This window comes from Parambassis ranga, chromosome 4 (assembly GCF_900634625.1).
Source record: "Parambassis ranga chromosome 4, fParRan2.1, whole genome shotgun sequence".
Classification (NCBI taxonomy): Eukaryota; Metazoa; Chordata; class Actinopteri; family Ambassidae; genus Parambassis; species Parambassis ranga.
The window spans coordinates 23,404,704-23,427,104 of record NC_041025.1 but is presented as its reverse complement, the minus strand read 5'-3'; the positions used below and the strand labels follow the sequence as shown (position 1 = coordinate 23,427,104).

Below are 22,401 nucleotides of genomic sequence, written 5' to 3'. Positions count from 1 at the left end.
AGACGATCGACGGTTTTGTGTGTGTTCAGCTTACTGATGATTTTCTGCTATTGTTTGATTGATGTGATCGTTTCACATGTAAAGCATCTGAAGAGGAGGACATCTACTTTCCAGGGGGCGCTGCAGATTCTCTCAGACTGAGCAGTACACAGACTTATCTCGATTCTCTTCTTCTCTCATGGATACTTTGACGTGTTTGTGCCTGGTTGAATGGTTTGAATGGATTCTGCTGACTTTCAGCAGAGGTTCGATCAGCAGCTGAAGCTGGGGTTAAAATGTCTCGTCTCTCGTTAGTGAAATGTCCTGCAGTTTGTCTCTGACCCCCTCTGAACGACAGAGCAGCCGAGCGTTTGGATAAAACCTCTGGATTTGCGTCCAGAGAGCAGCGGTGGTGGAGATTCATCAAACCTGTCAGGATGGGAGTGGGGGTGGAATCCCCCCGGAGACAGAGCCCGCCCTGCTCCTGATGGGACAGATTCATCTTCCACATCCTGTCAGACCTCCACGGTTAGATAAGGAGGCTGAAGGATGAGTGACAGATGGACGGATGGACAGATGACCGGGGAGGACAGCAGGAACGGTCCAAGCTGCAGCTCCTGAGACAGAACCGTCTTTTCAGTTCCACGTTCTAGCACCTCACAGTGAAGTTTGACCTTTGACCCTGTGGACGCCCTGCACATAGAGACGATCATATCCATACACAGCCTGTGTTTAAAACGTGAATCAAACATGTTTAAACTGTGTTTTTTAGCTGTGCATAGTCATAAGTCATAAGAACAGCTCTGATTAAATATTTATGGGGCATGCAGCAGCTCTGTGTGTGTGTGTGTGTGTGTGTGTGTTATGATGGGACGTGATGGAGGAGTGTTGTGCACTCAGTAGGAGGTCAACTTCAGTGGGGAGAGAGTGAGGGGAAAGGTGCTGAGTTACCAAGGAGATAGTTCTCACTCCAGCCAGGCAGAGTGACACCCCACCCACCCCACAAACACACACACACACACACACTGTGCCACATTAATCCTTGTATCCACACTGTTTTTAATGAATAAATCATGTATCAGGGAGGATCGTGACACAAACATGTTCACACCGTCAGAGGAAGTTTTGACCTTGGCACACATGAAGGTCTGAACTTCACTGCTTCCCCTCACAGACACATCAGTCTTCATGTCGGTCCTTCGTTTACATAAAGATGTCTGATGATTATTTTCAGAGTATTTCTCACGCATCATCATGACTTTAATCTGGCTGTGGTGTTGGCGTTCTCTGATCAGGCCAACTTTGATCCAGAGAAGGCGTCGTAGGGTCTGTGTCCTCTTTCCTTTCCCACCTTCCCTTTTATTCTGGTTGTCATGGCCTCTTCCTACCCAGGCGTCTCAGCTCCACCTCTTTGCCTATATTTGAATTAGCAGGGATTAACCAGGATGGAGCCTCCATGCTGAGCTCGAAAACTGGTGCGTCTTTCTTTTTTTAGCAGTGCGTGGTTGGTGATAATAAGCACTCAGCAACAATAATAAGGCTTTAAGCAGAAATCTGAAAATAAAGACGGTTGAACATTTATCACTGTTAACTCCAGCAAAGGCCTGAATCAAGGGGTAACAGTGAAGAGGCTGATAGCAGCAGCAGCGAGCGCTCAGAACATCATCAGTCAGAGAAACCGCTGCGACACAGAAACAACAGCACAGCTGGCCCCAAACTGCCAACATCCCTCACCACAAAAAAAACACCTCCCCATGAAACGGCAGCATGTCAGACAGGTAGCTCCTCTCTTCCTCTAACTTTCTCCTCATGCCGCTCTGTCACCGAGCGAGGGCTGCCATGACAGCCTCCGGCAGCGCTGAGTCTGCACTCCTCCACCGCAGCCGCTCCTGCATTCTGTTTGTTTCTGCTCGTCTGTCTCATCCCGCGGAGCCGCGTATTAAACAGGCTAAACGAGGACATGCTTTTATAAGGCGGCCGCTTTGAGCGTTACCCCACTTTGATTTGCATTGAAGAAAGACGGTGTCTCACCGCCGCTTCCTGCCACACATGGTGGGATTGAATTCTTTCTCCGGCTCTGATACTCGCTTTACAAACTTTTAGTGACACACACCAAACTTTTACCGCAACACGCAGAGACGCACTGAGGCGGCCTTTCTGACCTTTGTGCTGATGAAACCTTAGCCGCTGCTGTGTCCTCTCACAGAGCCGCACCAGGCAGAATATGGACACAAACATGGCGACGGGCATTAGTTAGAGCAGTGCTTCTCCACCGGCTTACCTCTGAGGCCACCAGCACACACACAAAGTCATTAATGTCTCACAAACATCATCCATTCATTTATTTTGGCTCTTTGACACAAAGAGGAAGTCTACTTCTCGAGGTTGTGTGATGGATGTGTGAGTCCTCCTGCAGCTCTGCAGTGAAACGACACACTCCACAAAAAGAAGGCTGTGAAGTGACAACACAACACTAAGCATCAGGAAGGAGCCCAGCCGTCCATCACAGGAGGACTTCGTGTCCACTCTCCTGACTGTGAGTCTGTCCCTCTCTGAGACGTGCATCAGTCCGGACAGTATGTGTCTGCCTCCAGGTCCAGGTCCTCAGTGTGTGTGTCAGGCTCAGTGACACCTCAGTCACTTTGGTTGTGCAGCTGCACCTCGTCCAGCGTTGTGCGGGTGCAGCGGGGTGACAGGGCGCCTGACAGCGGGCTGTGCGGCGCTGGCACTCCGCTGTCAGCCGCACCGAGCGGACACAGATCCACCCTCAGGACTGAAGAGAAGCCGATCAGAGACGACTTCAGAGTTTAGAGTCTGGTCCGGGTTTATGGAGTGTGACGCTCACACAGACTGAGAGTGAGACCTGAGCCGATGGTTCACACTGAAGTAACTCCAGACAAGTGCAGCCTCATGAAGTGTCGGACGAGGATTTTGGGTTTGGACAGGTTCTCCCTGAAGTTGGAGGGGAAGCGGTGGAGCCAGGTCTGGCTCTGAACCTTCTGCTGGGGATGTGCAGCTCTTCGGTCATGAGCTGCCCATCATTTATTTTAAGATGTTAACCACTAACTCGGTTCTTTTCAAGGTTTTGCCAAGATCCTTTGGTTTGGGCTGAGGTTTGTCTTGAGGAGAGAGGTCCCCCCCTTTTCTCCGTGTCTGCTGTTAGCTTCTTTGGGTCACTTGGTATCAGAACATTCTGAACATTCACTCTTCTCTTGGTAAAGAGGCTGTCAGGTCCTCAAGGTGGTGTTCAGCCTTCAGTAGAAGAGCATCAGTAGTGAGCACTCCACTGTGTTCATCACCATGAGGTCAAAGTATGCATCACGTCCTCTCCTGGGTCAGAGTGGGTCTCTTCTCATCGGTGACCTTGTGGTTTGAGGAAGGTTGAATAGTGTGATGAGTTTCTGCTGTGGAACTTTGGGAGTTTTGGTTCCTTTTAAAAAGTAAAAACTTCCATTCATGACAAGCGTCTGTGAGGGGAAGTGAACTTTCTCCTTGGTCACACCCTGCAGAGCAGCACACACACACACACACACACACACACACACCTCCACATCCCTCCTCATATGATGCAGCAGCTTGTGTTAGCCACGAAGCACATGGATCCTCGTTACAATATGGCAGCGCACAGAGCGAGAGCTGGAAGTGTGTCTGCGTGTCCTGACACAGCACAAAGTATTTATTCACTGTACTGAAATAATGCTGATCTGACGTGATGAGGAATAAAGCTGCACAATCAGCTGATGTTACAGCCTCTAAATGAAGTAAACAAGAGGAAAACAACAATCAGCTGCTCCGGTCAACACACACACTTTAAGTTCAAACTGGAAAATGATGAGTGGCACTTTAAGAGGATGAAGATAACGAATCTTCATCAGTTCATTGGATGTAGTGAACATCTGCTACACCAGGTGACCAGAAAGTAAACGGACACCCTGCAGTCTGCAGCTGATGATCGTTTATATTATTGATTGATTGTCCATCATCAATCAATCATCATGTATTCTGACATTTGATGGACATCTGCAATGAATGTTCTGCTACATTAAATGTGTTGTTTCTGTGTGACTAAGGACTGAATGATGTGAGTACAGTGTCTGTCACAGTGTGTGTGTGTGTGTGTGTGTGCCTGGTGCAGGAAGAGAGTCTGTGGTGTGGCTGCAGGCCAGGCTGAGTGGAATAATTGATTGCCGATTGACCCTCCACTGCCACTGAGGACAGTCCTCCCCACTGCATTACTGCACACACACACACACACACACTTCGTCAACTGTATGTGTGTGGTGGCTTCACAACTGTGTGTATACAGTACAACCTGTCTGTGTGTGTGTGTTATCTCTCTGCCCACAAACCACAGTCCAAACCAGCCCGTTACCATAAAAAGGCCCGTGTGACCTGTGCTACAATAAAAATGAATGAAGAAACAATGACTGGCCGATCAGGAGAGAACTGCTGAATCACACACACACACACACACACACACACACACACACAGAGGTGAGGAAGTGGAGCATGAAGGGAAGTGATAGTGGTGGTTTGAGGGATTCAGCAGGAACTCGACCCCTCGTTAAAAGGTTGACTCAGTAAATCGCCTCGTGACCACCGTCAACAGGAAATAAAACAACATGGTGGAAACTCTCTTTAAGTGAATTCCTGGCAACAAATTAGGAGCTGAAACGGCACAAACACCAAATAAAGTATGGAATCATAAGAGCAGCTGTTTGTGATGCTGCTAACGACTCCGATAACAGTTATTGTGACTTTAAAGTCTGTGGAGCTCGTTTCCTCTGTATGGCACATTTTCAACTGTCAGGTGAGAAAGTAGCCTATTTTTTGTGACACACACACACATACACATACAGAAACACACACGTCCCGCTTGTTTAGAGATCAGCACATCATCCCACCAGTCTCATTTATTTGTTTGTTTGTTTGCTGGTTAGTTTATTACTGTGTTTTCAAAGCATAGGACACAGTTAGATTTGCTGTTTGGGCATATTTTCTCCTGTGATAGCATGTTTGAATTTGTCTACTCAGCATGCAGCGTGTCAGTGTGTGTGTGTGTGTGTCAGTGTGGAGCCGGCGGAGGCAGGGCATGCACTCAGTCAGGGGTCGCAGCAGCAGCACGGCGCCAACGGTGCCAAATTGCTTTTCCTGGTGTGTGTTGTGGGGCAGAGAGCTGCACGGGACGGCCTGGTGAAACCCCACCCCCTCCTCCACTGTGTGTGTGGGGGCTCCTGGCCCCAGGTCAGTAACTCCATCACCAGATCAGAAGTAATAATTATTAATACCCCGTGAGTGTTAACAGCACGCAGGTGATTTATCAAAATGTCGATTACATTTTGCGCAGGGTGACAACTTTTTAAAGCTGAACACGTCCCCCGGGAGGCAGCGGCGGTCTAAGTGGTGCACAAACACACTGCTGCTGCTGCTGAACAAAAGGACCTGGACAACATCTGAGAGGACGCAGCCACTCTGAGGACACTCTGAGAGAGCTCCACACACACGATGTAAACACACCTCCATCAGTGTGATGCACTGCAGACACAGCTCACACTTCTTTTTCTACAGGGACCGCGAAAAGTGACGCACCGGCCTGTCATTTCATAATTTAAGGTTATCACTTAACGCAAGATTGAAATCAGCTGTTTTTGTGATTTCCCAGACTCACAATAAAAGTCCTCCATCCATTCCCCGGCCTGTAAACAAAGGTTTAACAACACTCAACACATCCATCCTGTCATCACCAGGAATCATAACATGAGGCCTTTTAAAGAGCCACTGTGTGTGTGTCTGCTGCCCACACGGTGATCAGGGATCCTCCGACAGCTCAGGGTTGGTAGTTTTTGTTCATATTTATTCGGAGACCCTCACTGTGATGAAGACTTTCATATTTTAGAGAAAAGAAGAGCGGTCAGTTTGGAGCCTTAACAATCACTGATCCTGCTGTAGCTCATCATGAACGATTGTAGCGCAAATTTGAATGTGCAATAATCAAATAATCAACTCACACACTGACCACAGCCTAAACAACAACAACAACAACAACAACAAACATCAGGTGAAGCAGCTGATGCTGAGGTCATTCTCAGTCTAATCAAAGGGATGTGAGCAGCTGCATCCACTGTGTTTGTCTGGACTCTGTTATGGTGTGTGTGTGTGTGTGTGTGTGTGTGTGTGTGTGTGTACTGTAGGTAAGCTGAGCCGAAGAGACGCTGACTGTGTTGAATCTCAGCAGCAGCAGACGCCAGAGACACACTGCACCGCTCGCTCTCTCTTTGTTCTCAGATGGACTCTGATATATGGAAAGAAAAGCTCACAGTGTCGTCATGGTGATATCTCTGTCATACTCACACACACGTTGTACATGTCTGTCCATTCATCCTACAGCATACCACAATCTAAATGTGTGTGTGTGTGTGTTATCAGCACACACTCTCTCTGACTCTCAGTGAGGTGACGGCTGTCACACTGCTCAACGTTTCCTCTGAGTCAGCAAAAGCAGGACGAGGAGGAGAGTGATGGAGAGGGTGGAAGGAGAGAGAGAGGGAGGAGGATGAGGAGAGGGGGATGAAGAGGAAGAGGAGCAGAGGTTATTAAGAGAAAATTAAAATATGAACTTGAGGTGAATGTTTCACCCAAGAATCACGCCAGCGGATGAATTCAGACGAGGAGAAACCAAAAGATGCAGTGATGACACTAAAGTGGAGACTGAGTCTTTCTGATCAAAGATCAATAATCACAGGTTACTGTGGTAAACAGGTGTGTGGTGAAATGTTTAAATTAATATTTGTAAAATTAAAATTAAAAGCTCAGAACAAGGGAAACAGGAAACAGTCTTAAAGACTCTTTAGAAAGAAGAAAATCTAACAACAGAAATGCATCTTTTTCTCTGTCTGCCTCTCACACACACACACACACACACACACACACACACACACACACACACACACACGTGATGACTGCACTTCTGAGCAACAATAAGAAACACAAAAACACACAGGACAGATCAGACTCGTCGGTGTGATCCTCCATCCAGCTCATCCGTCAGCCCTCAGATCGAAGGTGTCCATGACAGTGATGTAAATAAAGTTTTAAAAAATCTCCAACCATTATCTACCTTTAAACACACACACACACACACACACACACACACACACACACACACACACACACACACACACACACACACACACACACACGGTGAGTTATGATACGGGGAGCCGCCACCCACAGGGTCTGACACCGGGCGGTGGTCACATCAGCACCAACACGGGGGGGGGGGGGGGGGGCATCTGTCTCACCCCGCGCTGCTTCCGCCATGAGGGGGAGGGGAGGGGGAGAGGGAGACCACTTAATGCAGCCTTAAGGCACGCGCCTGAGCGCGCGCATCGTGGCCATGGAGGGGTATCAATGCGAAGCTGCCCCGTGGATCATTAGTGACCCAGAGAGAGTCTGCACCGCTGCCCGGCGGAGGCAGCGTGCGGCCCGGCTCCATCCATCCATCCATCACCGCGGCTGCGGAGGCGCGCAGAGGCCCGCTGACAGGCGGCCTGAGCGGTGCTGAGGAGGAGGCAGGTACAGGAGGAAGAGGAGGGAGGAGGAGGAGGAGGGAGGCAACTCTCCTCCCCCGTTACTGCTTTGTCTCTCAAACACACACACACACAGACAAATGTGGAAATAATGTGGGAGTCAGAGCAGGACTGACGGGACATCCTGCGCTCCACACCGGCCTCAGCAGGCTCAGCGTGCCCGGGGAGCAGAGCTCTCACAGCGGGCAGCTCCGAGCCGAGCGGCGGCGAAAAACACTCGGCAGGAAAAAAACACACAACAACACAAAAAACCCACAGCCCAAATTAACTAAGACATTTAAAATAGGTGATTAAATTCGTTATTATATTTTTGTGTAGGCCGCTACATATAATAATAATAATAATAATAATAATAATAATACTAATAATATTGGATTGACAATATTTTTTATTACATCATGGTGTCGCGCTGTCTCCCGTATAAAAATGCAGGTTTTGATTTAACAACATTTAATCATTTAGTCAGTAAAATAAGTTACATTACTCATATTAAGAGATTATTTTTTTGTTTTTGTACAAGGAGCTGCGGTGAAGCTCTGCTGTCCTAAAACAAAAACAAAAACTGTATTTACGTCATCGTCAATAATTTAGGGGCAGGAAGCCCTTTTTTAATTTTTAATTGTTTCAAAATAAAAGCTGCCCTGCTGTTGTAGCAATGACGGCGGCATCCAGTCTGACAGATTTGGGACAGAACTTTTTATTAAACATTATGAAACAAGATTCTCAACAACGTTCCACTTGGTAGGTTTTCACTTGTTGGACACGTCAGGACACGTTCATTGAATAAATATAGAATTATATGTACAGATATACATTTACAGCACTGTGCAGAAGTTGCTTTTACTCTCCCTTTTTTTTTTTACTGAACTTCACATTTTTGTTGCTTTGGGGAAAAAATAATTAGAGACATTAAGATTAAATCCCAAAATATTAAATTAAAGTAAAAAAAGATATTTTTAATGTAAACTGGTCGCAAGAATTGAGTGATTTTTGTGTTTATTTACGTCACAGGAACAGAGGTTTGTGGGCATTATTAATAATAAATAATAATAATTGATTGCTTTTTGCTATTTGGAGCTATGGTTGCAACATTTCCTGCACGTCCAACAGGTTGCGGAGCTTCGGACACTTCTGCACAATATTGCACATATATCTAGGCAGCAGAAAACACACGGACGGAGCGGAGGGAGCTCTGCTGCTGACAGAATAATGCATGGCGTTACTCCAAGAAACCTCTTTTTCTAACAATCAAGCATCCTCCTGTCAGATCTGATTAAGACACCGGGCTGCAGAAAATTCCTACAAAATAGTGAAAGTTAGAAAAGAAAAAGAAAAAAGATGAAATTAAGTCTTTTTTAATCATCAGGTTTGGTGCATAGAGATTTAGCAGCGAATGCAGTCCTTCTAATAAAATGAAGATTCCGCCTCATCAAATTTACATCCAGGTTTCTGAACCCATCCAAAGGTCCTACACGGTGAGTAAACAAAAGTCCAGTCTGATCTCTTCTTAGTGCAGTTATAGGTTTTGCCTTTGGACATTACACAGGAGGAGGATACCATAGACGATTTGCATGCTGTAACATACAAACATTTGTATTAAGACATTTCGAAGAATCCAAGCAACAAAAGCAGGTTTTTTAAAAAGAGAGAAGGTAAAATAACACAGGTAACTGTTGTTTCTCTACACATTATGTACAGGTGGAAATAAATACAGTCTAAAATCTGGCTCAGTTATCTCTTTTTGTTTGTTTTTCTTTTCTTTTTTAAAACAATAGAAAATTTGATTGAAAATAGCAGTTAAAGACGCATCCAGGGAGCAGATTGTTTTGCGTGTTTGTCCGCAGTCTTGCACCTCTCTGGGGATTTTCTATTTTTTTTTTAATGAAGGGTTAGGAGGAAACATTTTGTGGCTTTTTGCATACCCAGGCCGCACTGATGGCTGAGGAAGAGGAGGAAGAGGAGGAGGAGGAGGAGAGAACCATGGGTCATGCGTTCCATACATGTGGGAGGATTGTGGGAGAGACGGCTGGAGGTTACCATACATGTCCTGCATGCAGGGTTGCAAATGGGGGACAGGGGGACTATTAGACTTGCATTATTGAAAGGTCTCTGCCTCACAGCAGTCTGTCCGGAGCTCTCTGTGAAGTGAGGCGGTGTGTTGCTGCTTCTCCTTCTGCTGCTTCTATTTCAGTTCATTCAGACTTTAAAAAAAAAAAATCTTTGCCCCCATTTTAAGACAAAACCGCCGCTGCGCGCTCTCTGAGTTAAGACAGTCACATTGGTTCAGTAAGACTTCAGTCTGCAGGCTGAGTGATCCCATGTGCCCACCTGGCGTACACAAGTTTAGCCTAAACATCTTTTAAGACTGAAAAAATGCGCACAAAGATTCTGCGCATCTGTTTGTGAAGATGTTGAGTTACAAAGTTCTTTTTCTGCTGAGGGAATAACTGTAAAAAAAATACAGAAAAATATAAGTTAATGTAAGAAGGGGGGATCGGGTGGGGGTGTCATTCAGAGTCTATGCTACAAACAGTCAGTGTCTCACATGAAGAACTCGGTGTTGGCCTGTTTCCCGGGCGGATCTCTCGTGTTCGCGGGTCCGCCGGCATTGTAGGTCCGGCTGGCCAGCTTCTCGTACTTCTCCTTGTATAGATCCCTCTCCTTGGCGAGGCGCGCCACGTCCTGCTTCAGCTGCTCCACCTGGTTCTGCAGGGTGCACTTCTCGGTCTCCAGCATGTGCCTCTGCTGCACTCGCTTGAAGCGGCAGGACTGCGCGTAGCCCCGGTTCTTCAGGGTGCGCCTCTTCTGCTTCAGGCGGATCACCTCCTCCTTGCTGAAGCCCCGCAGCTGCCGGTTCAGCTCCCGCACCGTCATGCTGACCAGCTGCTCGTCCGTGAAGCGGTCCTCCAGGCGGGCGTGGTGGCCGTGGTGGTGGTGATGGTGGTGGTGATGGGCCTGGTGGTGGTGGGCCGCCGAGGCCGTGGACAGGTCCTCCCCGACGTACTGCTGCCCGCGGAAGCCCTCGTAGGCCTGGTGGTGGTGGTGATGGTGGTGCGCGTTGCCGATGAGGGCCTCCACCGCGTCCTCCGGGGTCAGGTTGAGCGCCTCGGGGTTGATGTGGTGCTGGTAGCTGGGGATCCAGTACAGGTCCTCCAGCTGGGGCTTGCCCGCGTTGCTGTGATTGTTGTTGCGCTGCTGTTGTTGCTGCTGCCGCTGCTGTTGACGCGCTGGTGAGGCCCTGGTTGGGCTGCGCGCCCGGGCTCGGGGCGCCGAAGCTGGGCGAGGAAGGCACAGAGGAGCCGGGTGTGCTGATCGGGGGTGGAGGACAGGGAGCGGACGGGAGGCGGGTGGCAGTAGCGGTCGGCCTCCGGCGGCTCTTCTTGACCTCGAACTTCATCAGGTCAAAGTCGTTGACGTACTCGATGGCCAGAGGGCTGTTGGGCAGCTCTGCGCTCATGGCGAGGTCGGTGGGCCATGTCAGTCCATGCGACGACTCCTGCCCTCACAGCCAAACCGACGGCGGGCAGCCCTCTCGAATACAGATTGCGGAGAGGAACCAAAGCCTGTGTGGTGTATATATAGACGCACGCACACGCCCGGTGCGTGGAGCGGCTGCAGGACCGCGGGTGGGAGGAGAAAACTTATTAAGGCTGCTCGTCCTAAGTCAACTTCTATATATAGTGGCGTGAATATACGTGTGCATGTAAATGAACTGTACACCTGCCAGTCCGCCTCCGCTCGCTGCTCTTGTTGACAACTTATCCCAGGTCAAATGCACGCTTTAATACCAGGAGCCCCCGGGGCGGCTGAAACTCGAGCCCGCTGAATTTGGAGACACCAACCTGTCTTGTCCTCGCTTCACCTCTGCAGGCCACTTGCCTCCCTGTGATTTACTGTCCCCGGTTCTGCTCGATCAAGTGACACGAACAGATTCTGTCTCCTCCGCTCGGTGCGTGTGTATATATATTTTCCAAGCATCCTTCTTCGCCTCCTGCTGTTACAACTGATCATGAAGTCCCGCGGCTGGAGTCACTGCAGCATGGCCCGGATTTAAACTTTCTCACACAGTCACACAGAGCAGCGCGTCACGGACTGTGCGGTGTGTGGTGGATGCTGCACAGGGCGTGCGTAAAGGTGTGCCAAAGGTCCCAGGAATCCAGCCGGAGGAGACACGTGCAGAGGTTATCAAGTTCAGATGGACGTGGAGCTGCAGGACGCGCTCTCTCTCTCTCTCTCTCAGAGGACAGGAGTCCGGTCCCCTGTTCTTGTAGCAGTCCGTGCACAGAATTCAAGCAGCGTCTACTTACAGGCTCGGTCCCCGCGGTCCTGTCCCGCCCACGCTGGGTCGCGCTGTTGACCTTACGTGTTGAGTGTGTGTGGAATTTTATGCAAGAGGTGATAAATTCCAGTTTGTTTTGTGCCTGATGGCTCTAACACAGTTTCTAACGGCTCCACGGTGCAAGCACGCAGTGTCACTGAGGCGCTGGGAGGCAAACTGCACTTATAAAGACAGCGTGGCCCCCGACCCTCCCACACAGAGGTGTGACGGGCCAATGGGAAGACACCGCAGACGGGTATTTGCATTCTCCTATAGCGAAGCCTCTGTTCTGGCCGAAGACAGCCGAGCGGAGCCGAAGGGGGGTAGAGGGTGGGGGGGGGAAGCAGCGAGCAGAGGAGAACAGGTGCAGCAGATCTCCCCCTCTAGTGACCGAGCAAACGCTACTGCACGGCGGCGGAGTAAGATGAGAGCTCCGGTAGTTTCTCAGAGAAAAATATTTACAGGAACAGAGAAACACCAAACCAGGGGTCAGGTATGTCCTGAGGTTCGGAGGGAGCAGAGCCACCTCCAGGTCTCACAGTCCTACAGGGACTCAACAGTCTGTCTGTTTAAGATTCATTGATCATTATGATCACCTTTATGATAATAGGAACTATTTTCAATAGAGTGTAATCACCAAGGTATTTACATTTTATAAAACTAATTTCATAAAGTGTAATCTGACAGAATGGGTTCTGATCTGACCCCATAAAACATTTATGTCAAATAAATAAACTGATTATTATCGAAGGGATGAGACACAAACTGTCAAACACACACAGGAAAAATAATAAAAAAACAACAAAAGAGGAAAAATCTGGAGCTGACAAATGCGTGAAAACACATAAAGGCGCAAACAGCTGAACCCACAGTGCGCGCAGACTGCGGCCATGTTGGCGTTTCGTGCGTAAAAACTCTGCCAACTTAATCAAAAGCAGCTTATTGCGTCCCCCTTCCTCCTGCAGGTCTCAGAGGAATCCTGAGGATCTCTCTGACACCACAAAACACCGAATCTATCAATCACGGATCGATCTAAAGGCCCCACGCGCCCCTCTGCACGCCAAAAATCAATCCGCATTTCCGCGGCTCTGCGAGGAGGCCGCGCGGCTGCTGCGCGCAGGTCAAGTATGATTGGACAGTCCTCGCGGCTTTTCATCCACAATCAACCACTAATTGCATCCTGCTGCGGATCGACGGAGCGCGTGCACGCGTCTCCATTCTAGTGTGTGTGTGTGTGTGATCGCGCTGATAAGCACCTCGGGACACCACCTGACCCCGCAGCGGCGCGCGCAGAGTGATATATCAGCCGCAAAGTGCCGATCTGCGTAAAAACAGGTGGCAGTAAGTTTAAGTTGGTCAGATGTGAGCAGGAAAACCTTGCACAGCTGCTGAGCTTAACTTCCAGTCCGAAGTGGCCATGAAATACGCGCCCCCCTTCATCCCGCCACCCTCCTCTTCCTCTGCGCCTCAAATCTGCTGGCATGGATGAAAAGAAGCGCGTGAGATGAAGGGATGGAAATCATATCAAGGTATTTTAAGTTTAGGTGTCATTAGGAGAGGGGCTTTTTTTTATCAAATAAGCAGAGCTGGCCCTCAAACGCCCAGCTAAGCAGTCTGCATTGAAATGGCACATTTAAGAAGCTCTGCTGTGGTCCATTCATTGTCAGGGAAGGGGAGTGTCTGCGGCCGAGGGCTTGAGACATAAATTTTTGAAGTCAGGGTTTTCATTGTGCCTTTGCATAGTGGGACTTCGCTGCAAGTGCACTTCTACAGACTTAAGCAAAACGGACATCAGCAAGGTGGAGGATCGGCGGCGGAGGAGGAGGAGGAGGAGGAGGAGGAGGGCCGTGAGCCGGCCGGCGAGGCGCGCGTTGCGTCCAGGCAGGCGCGCAGCATCCGGACCAAAGAGACCGGCTGCAGGAGGTGCTCGGGGTTATCTGAGGCCTGGACGGGTTTTTTTAAGTCACTAATGCCTCCGCGGAGGATTCAGCTATAAGTGTGCCACGCGCACATGCACGAGTACCTAAGTTAACAGGGAGTTTCACCACATTCAGGAGAAAACATGAGGAAAGGTGCGTGAGGTCTGAAAGAGGCGGAAAATGTGACAACAGAGAGAGTGAGAGGGCTGAGAGGAGGGAAAGAACCACGACACACACACACACTCAGTGAGGATTCTCAGTAAAGCAGGGTGTCAGAGATCCTCTAATCAATCACTCACGCATGGAAAACGTTTTCATGGAACTCTGACAAGTCCAGACATCTAATATTAGATTAACAGCTTCCAAATTTGTACCAGAATCCACACGAAAATAGGAAAAAGTTGCAGCAATGCTGGAGAAGACATGTGACTTTTAATCCTACAAGTGGATCCACAAACTAATTTCAACCTTCAGACTTCAATCTGTGAGTTTGTCTTGAACCACAGGTGGTTCGAACCAATCAGCATCCAGCTGCCATTAAGACCTTGTTAATGGTTTGGTTTGAGTAAAAGCTCATATTATCCTGCTAACTGTTAAAAGCTAGCTGTCAAAGATCCTCGCACTTCCTCTTGTGAGGTTAGCTCATGAGGTAGAGAAATCTAAGAGTTCAAATGGAGCTGAAGTTCACTTGTCATGTCCATTTCAAAACTGTGGAGCAGCAGCATTTTAAGTTTCTTCCTGAAGGTGATCAGAGGTAAACATTCACAGCTTATCCTTCATGACAATCCACTAAGAAAACTCATATTAAGCGGACTGATCCTTTAAAGGAAGCACACATTCACACAGACCTGCTCAGATCCGAAGCCTCTCCAACACCCACACAGTGAAGGATCACAGTTGACCTTTCTCTTTGTCTCTGTGGACAGATGATTTCTCTCCCTCTGTCTTCTCTCCATCTCGTGCGCTTTTACTAAAAATTGAAATATTGATCTTAATTAGAGTTTGCCGAGCTCAGCAGCTCGCGTTGAGGGTTTTAGACAAGAGGCAGCAGACATCTGTCTAAGGCACTTACGTCTTCAGCGCTGGTGAAGAGCAACGTGGGTGAGGAGGAAGAGGAGGAAGGGGGAAGAAAAAAAAAACGTGTGGCAAGAAGGGAAGAGTGATGGCTCGCTGTCTCCTGCCTTTTCTCAGAAGCATGTCGAGCTCTCCATCTCTGCTCACTGCTGTCAATACATCTGAGAGAGAAAGTGACACACACACACACAAAATCCATCCAACAAGGTTTAACCAGGGGTGTGTGAAGTCTGCTAACACCATGCAGCTCTCATGTATGTGAATACAAAACGTCAAATGTGACTCACCTGCTGCTCCACGGCTTCATCATCCAGGAAACATGAGCTGCACAGCAGACAAACGTCCCCTCAGTCTGAGAACTCCTCAGACACACAAACCCAATCATATTCATGCCTCGTTGGTACATGAAGCGACAGTTATCAGCCTGCACAGCTGTAAATCTGACCAGATGATTAAAAAAAAGCTTTTTTTTGGTGTTTCTTGGAATTCCAAAAATGCCAAAAGAAGAAAAACTGGAGAGAAGACACACATTCCCCAAAACAGACACTTTTTTATTCCTGATGATTACATTACGATATGATTTTCAGCATATTTGGTCACATTTTCTAACAGATTCATTCAAAATCTGATGAATATCAAACCAGATTTCATGTCTCTCCTGCCAATAGCTGAGACATTTCGGCAAAACATCTCTTTTACAAGGGAGACCGGGGCGAGAGGGCAGCAGGTCATGCTGGAAGTGCAGCAGTCTGCAGAGGTCTGTGGAGCATATTTTAAAAAGTTTGAGAGCACAGCAGAGGTCATCGTCTGCTTGGTTTGCCTCTTGTAACCATTTGAAAAGGAACGACATACACAGAGCACAGATGGATCTGAGGAGCTTCTCACTGCTGCTGCTCATATTATTGTTTTCATCACATGCTTTTAGAAACAAGAGGCCAAATCTGAAATGACTGTGTCCTCGGCAGGAATGTTTACAGACACACAGAGGAGCCACGGTCGCACTTCAGCGACAGTTTCTCTCGCTGCGATGTCCACACCCACAGCAGCTTAATCCTTTATTAGTCTGTCAAATTAGCAGAGCAGTGTAAACGCAGACATGCGTCACTGAGTCCACCGACATCACGAGAAGACATCACAGCGTCCATCACAACAAGCTGCAGAGAAAACACTTCAAATGAAACAAACAGCTGTCATTCAGTGTTTCTGTGTGGCACACATTCTAGCTACACACACACACACACACACACACACACACACACAGTGCAGTTTCTTCACAGCACCTGTGCGTGTGTGTGTGTGTGTGTGAGAATGTGTGTATTGTGACATCTTAGTGTAACACACACACACTCAGATGGTGTATAAATAGTTTAATGAGTAGAAGCCTGTGTGCTGTGCATTGGAGAGGAGGAGTGACATCTCCCAGCATCCTCTGCAGCATCAGCTACAATCAGGAAACAGACACCGTTTCATCTGTTACGAGCAGCAACAGGAACTATTGGGCTGTTGTAGCTCCGCCCACACCGCCGCATGTTTCCACTAGAGGAGCTTCTCCTGTCGTTCTTCTTTCAGGGAGAGTTTCAAGAGAGAACGTAGGCCCTGCTGCCAAGTCCCAATGAAAAACAGCAAGCCAGGCTCTGACGGTGGCGTCATGGAGGACGTGTCCATGTGGTTTCACAGTGGACTTCCAGCTGAAGTTGGAGGAAAAACGAAAGACAAACATGCAGACAAAGAGCAGTAGGAAAAAAAGAAAGAAGGTAAAAATGACCAGAAGACTGGTCCTGTAAAAATACAACCATCACCGGCTCGCAGTGAATCCTGGGATGTCGTGTTCCAAAGGATTCACCTGCTGTAGCCTTCACAATGAGCCCCAGCACCAGAAACAGGAATACAGAATCTGAAACCATCAGGAGGGGAGCGGGCGCAGGTAGATGCAGCCGCTCACGTGGGCGAAATATGTCTGACACACAACCATCTGAAGCAGAGGAGGGGCAGATTCCCACACACACACACACACACACACACACACACACACACACACACACACACACACACACACACACACACACACACACACACACAGACACACACACGCAGACACACACACACACACACGCAGACACACACACACACACACACACACACACAGACACACAGACACACACACACACACACACACACACACAGACACACACAGACACACACACACACAGTGAGGGTGAAAGGGTGAATTCACTCTGCACTCATGTGTCTCATCCCCGGCCTTTAAAGCGAGCCGCACTGCTGCGCCTGTCATCGCCTTCTCGATGAAAGTGCTCACAAACAAGCTCAGGACATGTGACGACACTGACGCACACTCACAAACAGCAGAGAAAGAGTCCAGCACGCAGTGAGAGCTGACGCTTTATTTGTTTCTTTTTAAAATTACAAAATGATGATTAAAACCTGTCCTGTAAACAACCATCGGATATGAAAAACAGGTTCAGATAAAGAAGAGAAAACTTTCAGGCCCTGAGTGAAATAAGTCAGAAAGGAGGACAGAGACGTGTCTGTCAGGACAAACCTGGGGCTCAGAACTCTCACTGGTCTCTCACAGCCGGGGCTTGATCTGCAGCTTCTTCTCTGTGGAAGATAATAAAAAAGAAAAAAGAGAGAGAGAGTGCTCGATAAAGATGAGACAAAGACGATTTTCTGAAATTAGATGACAAAAAGATTCAGTTGTAAAATGACAAACTGAGCGCTCGCTCATGTGTGACTGACTCTGAACTACTGTACGTTAAAAAGCTCCAATCCTGTTGAAACGGTGAGTGATGACATCTCTGCTGATGAGTAAATGAGGAAGAGAACGGGGATGGATGAAGGTGTGTGTGTGTGTGTGTGTGTGAGGTGTAGTCTGGCAGTGATACATTGAGCTTCAGCTAATTTATGCAAAGTGAAGAGAAGCTTGTTTGGCTGAGTTCCACCTTTAATGAGGCTCTGGGCGGTGCAGTGTGTTAGACAGAGACCAGAGCGTCATTAGTAATACTTAAGAGCACAAACCAACCCGACAGCACAGGCGGGTGCGGGTGGTGGTGGTGGTGGTGGTGGTGGTGGAGGGACGAGTGGATGATCACTGCTTCACATGAATGTGTGTGAGCGCTCAGGGCTGCTGAAGTTTAACACGTCTTTCAGAACTGAAGCGTTTTCAAACTGAAAAAATTAAAGCACAGAATGTTTGTCTCCCCCGTCTGGCAGTGGCAGGAATTACACAAACACTCCTAAGTACATGTGCCTACAAGTGACCACTGGTCACAAATGAGCTAAGCTAAGCTAAATTAGCTAGGAGCTAAGAGAGGTGCCATTTGTCACACATGGACTGGTCAATCAACTCAAGCTAGTTTGCTAAAACTAATTAGCATACGCGCCTCACCCTGGTTGGACAGGGCTGAGACAGATGTCTCCTTACTGCTCCAGGACAGGTTGTTGGACATGCTGTTCTCCGTGGTGTCTGATGTGGATTGCTCTCTTGCTAAATGCTCTGCAGGAATATCAAACTCTGGTATACAGCAGAGAAATGCTGATGACGGGTTTTATCAGCGAGGTGTGAAATCGTTTGTCGAATGTAAGAGATGTTCATTTATACACAGAAGTCGACTCTTTAATTTTCTTGTTTCCCCCAAGATGAAGTTTACTCAGTCACCCCAAAAACTTATGACATAAAATAAAGAAACAACCACTGAACCCTACTCATTTACACTTGGTAATATGCAAATGTGTAACGTGTGAGTGTCAATAATAGAGAGTCTGATTCACAAACAGCGGAGGAGTCTCAGCTGGGGATGAATGGTCCCTAGAGACTCTTTCATTTAGTTTGTCAATGAAAAATCAGTTCTGTCCCAAATGAAGGAAACCAGATTTAAATGACTTCAGTGGTGAGTTATGTGTGCTTGGACAGGTTAAACACAAGGGTTAAATGCAGACAAATGTGTGTGTGTGTGAGCCAGTAAGGCATGGGCAGGTGGATGGACGAGCCTGGTGAGAAGGAGGAGGAGGGGCTCTCTCCTAATCCTCTATCTGTCAAGTCTGTCAACAGAGAGCCCAGCTGTGCCCGTGTCCAGCCTAAAACCTAAATATTATTACCTCTGAGCATCATTACTCCTCCCCCGAGCACCATCACACACACACAGAGCTCTGATCATCATCATCTGTCTGCACCGCTCACCAATCCGGTGAATTAAGGAATAATCCTGTGCCATTCAGACAAACAATCCCATGTGGACAATACGACTCACAGTCAGCACTTTCACAGTTTGAAGAACATTCTGGATGTAACTTTACCAAGTTAAACATTTTTACCACATCAGGAGACACAGACAAGATGAACTGTGAACAAACCACAAGTTTAACCAGATTATCAAGTCTCAAGCCGCAAAGTGGACACGAGTGTGTGTCTGTAATCCCACATATCACAGAATAGGAACTAGACGACAGTAACTTTAACATCCTAAACCTGTTTAACTGATCATCAACCCGGCATGCTTTTTATCTGCAAACCAGGACTGTGATCATTCGTGTGACTGGACGTCGCGCTGAGGTTTTTCTGGCTGTCTGTACCTTTGACCTGTGACGTGTCAGCTGGCAGGGTGTCCGGTGCGTCTGCGTCCTCTGGAGAGCTGGAGAGGGAGATGAAGGATGGCAGCTCCAGAGGACCAGCAGCAGCCGTCCCCGGAGCTGCCTGAGAGTCCTGTGGCATGATGAGAGACAGACGGGGCCTGGGAGAGAGGAAAACATGATCAAACTGTGACCGGCGTTTCATTGGTCACGGCGGCTGTGAATCTGCTCTCTGACCTCCTCGGAGGCTCCTTGGTGCGCACTTTCTTGGCCGGGGTGACGGAGGAGGTGCCGCCGGCGCTCCGCTTGGCTCGCTGGCGGTGCTGCAGCTTACAGCGAGAGCCCCGAGGACAGGAGCCGGTTTTGGAGAAGTCCGGGCACACCAGAGTGTGTTTCTTTTTACACTGCGGGATACATGGGTTAAAAGTGATAAATCACCTGTGATGTCACACACACAGACATGTCTCACATACATGTAAAGAAGACTTCATTTCCCAGCGCTGGAGGCACAGCATGTTTTTTTAAAATCACCTGTTACTGTCTAATGTTTCTTGTGTTAGAGACATGAATAATAGTTTTTAAATTTCAACATGGCTGCCTGAAATTCCTACGGCATATTATTCATCCATATCTTTATCCACTATCAGTACCGTTGCTGTGGTGTGAGCTGCAGATGTTTGGAGCTGGGGATTGTTGTGAGGCACTATTAACAACCAAACCACAGCAGGACAGAAGATGCTCACCGCTCGCTCTGTGTGTAACCAGGTAATGATTTCTGAACAGGCACATTCCCAGCTTATTTGCAGCTTTGTGCACCACCAGCCAAGTGCCACTTAGGCCCATTATATCAGAGCCAAGGCAGAAAATTCTACAGCCAAACCTCTGACTCGCATCAGATCGAGGTGATATACAGCTGAATACGGGGCGCTGCAGGTTTCTGGGTGAACTGTCCCTTTAAGATTGGTTGAGGCACACCTGTATTTGGTTGAGTGATCTTCGGTCCCACATAACTTGTGTACTTAATTAATAGACTCTTTGGTAAGTTCCTACTTTTAAGAGACAGTGTTTCTGTCACCCTCACTTTTAACAAGCGAGTTGAGCAAGTGGGTCACAGCCCGTGTCATTCAGGGAGCGCTGAGCATGAGCGAGCTTCACATGCATGTTTGCAACTGAGTGTGTATGACGGTGTAATACGGGTGTAAATTGGTAGCTTCATTCTCCACGAGATCCGATCCCTCCCACCTGTCAGAAAAGCTAATTATACTCACTCGAGGGTGCAGGCTGCAAGGAGTCTGTGTGTGTGAGGGGGTGAGGAGTGCAGGACTGGGAAGCAGATTGGTCCTGAAATAGTGTGTACCAGGAAATGTGTGTGTGTGTGTGTGTGTGCATGTCTGTAGAGGGGGATCTGGAGATCAACTTTCAGGGAACACGGTGGACTCTTGGTCAACCCGCTGCCATCAGAGACCCTCTCACCACTCTCACACCCATGTTCCTGCACCCCTGGGTGCCAGGGCCGCCCCGGGATCAGCTCGCTGTCAAATGTTTCTCCGGATCATCTTATAGGGCTGCGGTTTTGACACAACATTTCGCTCAACAAATCAGCTCTGCTGCTGGAGACCGAGATGATCCGGTTTATATTTGGGGTCTTGACGTCAACACTGAACTGATGAGACACAGAATTTATTGCTCTTGCTCATCATCATTACTATGGTAGCCTGCTATAAAATGTGTTTGGTTTGCCCAAAATTCAGAAATGCACGCATAAAAACTAAACTGCTACTAATAAATATGTATAAACTAAGCCACAGAAATCCTTCGTATATACTTTATCACAGAGTTTGTCACTTCTAAAGAACAGATCCTTTCCTGAACTTGTATCTTATCCTTCTTATGTGAAGCCATGTGACCATGGTGTTAATCAAAGTGTAACTTCAGTCGGATTCTTCAAAAAATCATCATTTTGCTAAACAAAGTGTGTCAGAACGACCACGGAGGTCATCCTAGGAAACACTAAGCAGATGGTGGAACGAGCCATGGGTGAGTCAGTGTCCATGATGGGCTGACAACCGGTCAGATCAGCAAACTGCATGAGAAGAACGGTGACGAGCTGCAGAGGATCGTTCAAAGCTAGCTCGTTAGCATTTCCGTAGAGAACTGTGGGGAAGATATGAGCATAAGAAGCACTTTCACTAGTGTTTATGAACCAACAGTTGCTTTCGTCACACCTAGAAACACAAATGGAACTGAGCACATCCTCACAGGACGCTGATCTGAAGTCTAAAAGATGGACTTGTGTCACAAACTATAAGAATCCTCCAACGGCTCCCATAACTGTAACGTAAGTGTCACTGTCAGGGTGACGGAGGTCTCATCTGGACAGGAGTGTGATGGGTTAAAGCTGAACTACTGTGAGAAACAGACGGTGTCAGAGAAATTGACTGCAAAGCTGAGTCTCCTGCCCACAGCTCCATACATCCTCATTTTCATAAAAAGACAGAGAGAGAGAGAGGGGGAGGGAGAAGAGGGAGGGTGGGGGGAGAGAAGGGAAATGGCAGGAAAGAGCTAAAGTGGACAGAACATCTTTATCCCACACCAAGTTAACAATTTTCCACTTGATTTAAGGAATGCTGGGACGTCTCTGGGGCCTATTAGAGAGCTCTCTGCTGGGCCAAAACCAGGAGGAGTCAGCACATTTACCAAGAGACGAGAGAAGCAGCAAAAGAAGCAGGAGAGGGAAAGACAGGGGAGGGAGGGTGGGAGATGGAGAAGACAGTAAAATAAAAAAGGGACATCACATGCATTTACAACTTGGGCTCTGAGCCAACACTCATGGAGAGCAGCTCGCAGTGAGCGGAGCAGAACAATGAAGGAGCCCAGGCTGATTGATTATTATGATTACAAGAGAAAAATATTGAAGAAAATGTGGGGTTCATTG

At 48.0% G+C, this 22,401-nt stretch overlaps 2 protein-coding genes across 2 annotated transcripts in view; both read right to left on the bottom strand.

The window, feature by feature from the left end:
• Positions 1-8,247: 8,247 nt before the first annotated feature.
• On the bottom strand, positions 8,248-12,778 carry mafaa (MAF bZIP transcription factor Aa). The gene is given in 5 exon segments (XM_028403977.1): positions 8,248-10,015; positions 10,114-10,759; positions 10,762-10,794; positions 10,797-11,069; positions 12,757-12,778. Coding segments are annotated over 5 exon segments (1,005 nt in total). The 3' UTR covers positions 8,248-9,984.
• Positions 12,779-17,266: 4,488 nt separating this feature from the next.
• zc3h3 (zinc finger CCCH-type containing 3) overlaps positions 17,267-22,401 on the bottom strand; it is a 43,382-nt gene continuing 38,247 nt past the window's right edge. Inside the window, exons 10-12 of the mRNA XM_028404125.1 lie at positions 19,704-19,870; positions 19,470-19,627; positions 17,267-17,498 (exon numbers count right to left, since the gene is read on the bottom strand). Coding sequence (XP_028259926.1) covers positions 17,467-17,498; positions 19,470-19,627; positions 19,704-19,870 — 357 coding nt within the window. The 3' untranslated portion in view covers positions 17,267-17,466. The remainder of the gene's footprint in view (positions 17,499-19,469; positions 19,628-19,703; positions 19,871-22,401) is intronic.